The sequence below is a fragment of the Monodon monoceros genome, unplaced genomic scaffold, assembly GCF_005190385.1.
Source record: "Monodon monoceros isolate NGI ecotype Baffin Bay Population unplaced genomic scaffold, NGI_Narwhal_1 Contig6406_ctg1, whole genome shotgun sequence".
Classification (NCBI taxonomy): domain Eukaryota; kingdom Metazoa; phylum Chordata; class Mammalia; order Artiodactyla; family Monodontidae; genus Monodon; species Monodon monoceros.
Window position 1 is genome coordinate 1 of NW_021702137.1, and position 6538 is coordinate 6538.

The 6538-nt window shown below is 52.8% G+C and overlaps 1 protein-coding gene across 1 annotated transcript; it reads left to right on the top strand.

The window, feature by feature from the left end:
• The first annotated feature begins 974 nt into the window (after window positions 1-974).
• Window positions 975-5181, top strand: LOC114890760 (LHFPL tetraspan subfamily member 4 protein). Its single transcript, XM_029214627.1, has 2 exons — window positions 975-1208; window positions 4567-5181. The coding sequence occupies exons 1-2, from the start codon at window positions 995-997 to the stop codon at window positions 4665-4667; spliced, it is 315 nt and encodes a 104-aa protein (XP_029070460.1). The 5' UTR covers window positions 975-994; the 3' UTR covers window positions 4668-5181.
• Window positions 5182-6538: the final 1357 nt, after the last annotated feature.

The following is a 6538-nucleotide window of genomic DNA, read 5'->3' on the forward strand; positions in this document are numbered from 1 at the left end:
TGTGTGTGTGTGTGTGTGTGTGTGTGTGTGTGTGTGTGTGTGTGTGTTTGAGTATGTAAGATCACAGTGCTGTCAGGGGCGCCCTGTGTCAGTATAAGGAGCACACCCTAGGGGAGTGTGGAAGGACTGTCCTGTTAGAAGGTCGGGGTGAGGCCAGAGGAGGCAGAACTTGAGGCAGGGAAGAGTCTGTGCCGTGGGGAGCACTTCCTCGTACGGTAGATGAGGGAAAGAGATGGCAAAGCCAGGCGTCCCCCTCCCCATCCTGGCAACGAACGAGATGTGCCTCCTAGACAGTGGGCAGAACTGACCGCCACTCCCACTTTGTCATCACTGTCATCTAAAACCCAGGTTAAGCACCTGTGGGCCTGGCGGGGGGTCAAGGGCCCCTCTGCCCCAACCTGAGCCTTGTGGTGACCTCAGGTCTCAGACACAGTAACAGTAACTGGCGGACTGTCAGGCACTAAAAAAGGCAACATAAAGCCAGTGGACATAGTCATAAACTCTCTGCCAGGAGGGGAAGGTCACAGCTGGAGGTGGCCTACTGAGCCCAGAAAATGGCTCTCAATAAAAATTCGTTGAGTAAATGACAAAAATAAAAAATAAAGAATGGTGAGGATGGGAGAGGGTAAGCATGGCCAAGATGCTAAAGGGAGCTGAAGGAGGTGACCCTGGTTTGCTATTTTCTCCTATTTCCAGGAAGCCTTCCCGGAGGAGGAGTTGATTTGATGGGGGCAGGCGATGGCATTGTGCTTTGGAAAGTTTCTGCTCCCCAAGGCATGAGGCCCTCCCAGGGTTTAGAGTTTCTGGAGCCACGGGAGGTGGTTCATAAGCTCTTGGGTTGATGGGCGGTGCGGGGGAGCGGGGCCCAGCCTCAGGGGGCCTCCTGGTGGTCCTCAGGCTCTGGGAAGTAATCTTCCCCTTCTCTCTTCCTTCCTGACCCTGGCGGTGGGCTCGGCCTGGCGCCCCCTCAGCTCTGTGCCTTGTGCTGGGCTGCATGATCTTCCCCGACGGCTGGGACGCCGAGACGATCCGGGACATGTGTGGGGCCAAGACCGGGAAGTACTCCCTGGGGGACTGTTCGGTGCGCTGGGCATACATCCTGGCCATCATCGGCATCCTCAACGCCCTCATCCTCTCCTTCCTTGCCTTCGTGCTGGGCAACCGGCAAACGGACCTGCTGCAGGAGGAGCTCAAGCAGGAGAACAAAGGTGAGCGGGCGCACGCTTCCGGGTGGGCGGCTGGCGGTCGCGGGGTGCGGAGGTGGGCGAGGCCGGCCCCGCCAGGTGGGGCACCTTCAAAGTCAAGTGAAGCACAAGGTGGAAACCTTAACAGAGAGGCCGACTTCCTGGGAGACAGTTGGAGGTTATCCCTCAAATTCGAACATTGGCACGCCTGACCCAGCAAACCCTCCCATGAGTATAAACCCAGGAGAAATGTATGAATGCTCTTGGCTGCAGTTGCAAAATAGCAAACACTAAAAACCACCTAAATGGCCATTGACAGGAGGATGGATAAATATATGGTGATACATCACATCACAGAATTGTTTACAACTGTGGAAATGAATGAACGTGTTATATGTAATGGAATGAATGGATACATCCTGGAAACATAATATTGAGAGAGAGGGGAAAAAATAGAATTCCAGAAGATGACAGTGAGATAATTTTTTTGAGTTAAAAAACTAAGTAACACTATGCTAAATACAGTTTAAATATATATATATATGTGGTAATATTGCGTATTTTTTAAAAAAGCAAAGACATGATCAATACAAAAGGTATCATGGTGGTTCTCTGTAGCTGGGATGGAAGCAGGGAAGCAAGGACATGAGGTGGGGGACAGGTGGGTGTGTACAAACTATTGGCGAGTTAAGTACTTGCATGGTGAGCCCACAGATGTTTGGTGCAGTATGCTTTATACCTAGTATGGTACACATAAACTTTCGTATGTATCAGGTAACATTAATATACAATAAAGAAAAAATTGACACCTAAGGCCAGAGTCTCAGGGATAACCAGTTATCAGATGCTTATCTGTGTATCTACGTATGTCCCTTTGTGAAATATATGGTAGTGTTATGTGCTAATATAGGAGAGGCATCGTCCAAAACAAATCCCTCCTCAGATTGCTTTTTGTGCTCAACTCTAGAGCACGTCTTAAAGATCTTTATCATTTTGTGGAGAACCATCTTGTCCTTTTTATCCAATGCCTAGCGTTACATAAGACGAAGGAATTATAGTTTCTTAACTGTTCTCCTTGTAGGGGCTGTTAGGGAGGTTCACAGGTTTTTACTGTTACTGGCAATGCTACAGTGACCATCTTTGTCCTTGCCTTCTGTTTTCTTGGTGTCTTTCCAGAAGTGGAATTGCACACTCACAATTTTAGTGATAATTCCAGATTGCTCTCTAAAGGAAGGTCAGTCCTCTGACCCAGGGGCCCATGCTGCCCCTAGAGAAAGGGGAGACACCCTGTCTGTCTGGGTGCCCATTTTCTGCCATGGGAAATCGGATTTCGTTGTGTCACCCTTCCTTGAGCTCTTAGTGTGTGCTGGGTGTATGTTCATCACTTTCCTTTAATTACATTCATCTCTTGGAGCCTCTTATCTGTAAAATGGGGATAGTGAGGGTTATTTCATTTGGCAGGAGTTACTCTAGTATTGTGGTGTGAATACCCTTGGATTGTGAAGGCAGGTTGTCTGTGTTGGAAGCAGGTTGAGCTAAGAAATGAATTCACCTCTTTGAGCCTCAGTTTCCTGCACTACCTAAAATGAGGGTGGTTAAAAAAAAAAAAAAGTAAGACTCAGGTCCTTTTTATCCCCCGAGGATACTCAGAGACCTGATCTATGGAGTGGTCCATAGTCTCCATCCTCTTCCAAGTACAACTGGACTTGGATACAAACAGGCACACCAGATGACTGGAAGGACACCTGACCCAGTGCTAAGCACTGACACCCAGACTCTACCTGACTCGCCCCACCTGAGCCCAGTCCAGGCCTGCACTGTCCCCCAGTCCCCACCATCTATGCGTATTCCAGACCAACCCCTCTGAACTGTCACCGTAAGATGGGACAAGGGATGGGGAGAGGCGCTCCAGCTTCAGAACAACCCTTTCATTTCATCCTCCTGAGAAGCCTCCTAATCCAAGTCAGATGTTTAATGTCTTTGAGGCATCTATCGCCGACCCTTGTCCCAGTCCATGTTCTCCATGAGGCCGCCTCCTCTGCCTCCCCATGGCAGGGAGAGCTCATCCTCCAGTCTAACATGTCTTGGAGGTGACAGTGGAGTAAGAGAAAGAAGAAAAGAGCAGAATTTGTCTCATGAATCAGCACTCCCCCAACTGTGGTTTATGTAAAAAGTTTCAGAGCACCAAATAATATTGAGGGTTTCACAGCCCATTTCAGGTAATGTTATGTTTGGTAAATTTAACATGTTTTAAATGGAGGTTACCAACTGCTATATAAAGTGTTTATTAAATTAGAAAAAAATTGTTTGCTAATACTTTCACAAAATATAAGTCATTCTGCTCTACACCTCCAACTTCTGTAGTACTGTATGTCAATTATATCTCAATAAAACTGAAAGAAAAATAAAGGAAAAAAAACAAAAAACGAGGGTGGTGAGAATGGTACCACCTAACAGGGCTGTCCTGCAAGGAAGAAAGACTGTGCCTATAACGGGGCAGTGGTGAATGCTCAGCGAAAGCTGTCACTCCTCACAGCTCCCCATCAGGCAGGCATCATGACCACCATTTTATAAATGAGAAAGCTGAGGTCTGGAGAGGTCCAGTGACTTGCCCAAGGTTACCTAAGTGGTGGAGCCAGGATTTGAGGTCCAAGTCCAAAGGCCAGGCTCTTCCCTGCTGCCAGTCCCCTTTTCAGGGCCCTCCTGGGCTGCTAAGCTGTCCGTCTCTGAGGCTCCTGTCCCTGGAGACACTGGCACCTGGTGGTTTCTATGGTTTTGGTGTGAGGTCGGAGCCTGCCCTCTGGTGGCAGCTTCCAGAAGTGCAAGACTAAGACAGCCACGTGGCCTTTCCAAAGAAGTATGGGGTTGTGACTAGTGTGAGGTTGGCCCTCTCAGTGTCCTCTCCTTCCTCCCCAAAGCGCCCTAACAGCTCAGTGTTAAAAGTGACATAAGGGAGCCCCAGTTTGCCTTCCTTCAGCATCTGGGGATTTCCTTCCCTCACTGGGAGCTCAAGGTGAGTGAGCCTCGCCATTCAGTTCTGAGCCAAAGACCTCTGGAAGAAAAGTAAGCTATACTTGGTGTCATTTCCACTATTTACTATGTGCCAAACACTGTGCAAAGCCCTCGGCTGGCATTATTTACATCTTTTTAACCCCTCAGAATCACTCTGTGAAGAAGTGGGCTATGTTCATTTTACAGATGAGGAAATTGGGGCTCAGAGAGGTGGAATGGCTGGCTCAAGGCCTTCCAGCTAGTCAGGGCTGGCTGCATTTCAGAACCTGGGCAGCTCACCCCTCTGCCCAGCTTTGCCCTGAGGAGTGGCTGACGGAGCCCCAGTGCCGGGCGGCCTCTGACTTTCTCCAATTCTCTCTCTCTCTCTTAGATTTTGTGGGCTCTACAGTAAGCTCTGTGTTGCGGCCAGGGGGTGATGTCTCTGGATGGGGAGTCCTCCCCTGTCCCGTCGCTCACTCACAGGGACCCTGAAGGCCGGGATCACAGCCCAGGAGTTGACCTGCCCTCAGCTTGTCCTGTCTTCTGCCCTCTCATCCCTCCATTCACGCTCTGAGGGAAGACCCCGATCTTGGACTGACCTCACCTGCTACCTGCCTGCGAGCTCCGGGCTTTGAAGAGAGGCTGGGGCTGGGATGCAGCCTGAGGGAGGGGAGAGGCCCTGCAGAGCCTGGGAGGGTCTGGGTCTGCACCTCCCTCAACTGACCTAAGGGAGACAGCCCCCAGTCCCTGGCCTCCTCTTCCCCTCCAGTCTGGCCAGGGCCCTGCAGAGTCTTCAGGGGAAGGCGACGCCGTGGTTCCCCCACCAGGCTCCCTCAGTCCGGAGGGCTGCTGCCTGGCTCTATCCTCGCCTCCTCTGGTCCCCGCCTCCTGCAGAAACTTATCCAAGACACTGCTCCAGGGCAGCAGACTGGACTCTTTCCTATCTTTTTTTTTGGCTGATGGTGGTTCCATCATCTCGTCACAGAGCTCCAGGCGCCACCGGCCTCCCTGGGGCCTCTCTGCTCCTGCTGCAGCCTGGTCCCAGCTCTCCCAAAGGAGTCTGAGCTGCACCGAGGGAGAAAGCACAGGGCCTTCTGGTCAGATGCTGACTGGGGCCCTGTCCATGTGGACTCTGAGCCAAGACAGGCAGGCTCTGGAGGCAGAGCCTGGACTCCTGTCTTGATGGCGCTTGGCCTCTGCAGCTGGGGCTGGAAGTAGCTCTGGGGCTGGCCTGGCCTCGCCTCCTCCCTGCTCGGATGGCTCACCGGTGACTGGACCCTTGACCCCGGCCTGTTTTGTACAGCGTAGACTTCTTGGCCCTGTTGTCAGGGTTGGGGAGAGGCGCCCATGAGTAGGGAATTAGGGGATGCGTCGCCCCTCTGCCCCTTCTTGTGCTGTCCCCCCCATCCCCTTCTGCCAAGGGCAGAGACTGTCTTGCCTCTTTGATACTTTTCTGCATAACTTGAACTTGCAGGTCACCTCTGAACAGGGTACCCCCTGTCCCCATCCCCAGCCCTAGTAACCCTCTCCCCACCTCTTCCTCCTCCCTGCCCCCCTCTCGCCTTGCGGTTTGCCCAGGGTCTGCAACCCAGTGGGCACGCCTGGAGCCGAGGCATGAGTGTGTGTGTGTGTGTGTGCACGCGCACGCGCGCGTGTAGGTGTTTGTGGGGCAGATGAAATCTTCTCTCCCCCTCTCCTCCCACCGTGGGGCCATCTCTTCCCTTCCTGCAGGGAGCACAGGAAGGAGACTGCAGGTGTTTCTGACCTCCCCTCACTGCCTTGGGGACCTGGTGGTAGAGCCATCTGGCTTGGGGCGTGGACGGCCCCTTCCAGCCCCCATTTTGGCGGCCGGTTGGCTTCATTTCGTGTGCCTACTTCTGTCTCCAGGTACTGGCTGCCTGGCCTATTGTGGAGGGGGGCATGAGGCCCCTGCAGGCTCAGTGGGGAAGCGTGTGGTCTCCCTGTCATGTCGGCCTCAGCCCAAGGAGGGAGGAAAGCAGCGAGTGCCATGTATTTGCAGCCTTGTGTTCATTTCCATAGGACCTGGACCTGACAGAGTTTCCAAGACAGACCCTAGAAATCCTCTGCCTGAGTCCCCCATCTGGACCCTAACTGGAGTCACATGCTGGGGCCTGGGAGGTTTCCTGAAACCTGGAACTTACTAAGTCCTGACCCCGGCCTTCTCTACTCCCTCCTCCTGGGCAGACACCTGCCCCTTGTGCTCTGGTCCCTGCACTGTGCTCCCCTCTCCCCTGCTCCCACCAGGGTCCCGTGCTGAGTGGGAGGGTGAGGGGAGCCTCGTGAAGGTGTGGAGTGGGGGGGGCAGAAGTGAGTTCCTCCAAGATCCAAACCAAAGCCCAGTG

Excerpts from the sequence above, each read along its gene's own strand:
- LOC114890760 (XM_029214627.1), top strand. The coding sequence starts at position 995 with ATGATCTTCCCCGACGGCTGGGACGCCGAGACGATCCGGGACATGTGT. Across the intron at positions 1,209-4,566 it reads GCTCAAGCAGGAGAACAAAG|ATTTTGTGGGCTCTACAGTA; the intron begins GTGAGCGGGCGC and ends TCTCTCTCTTAG.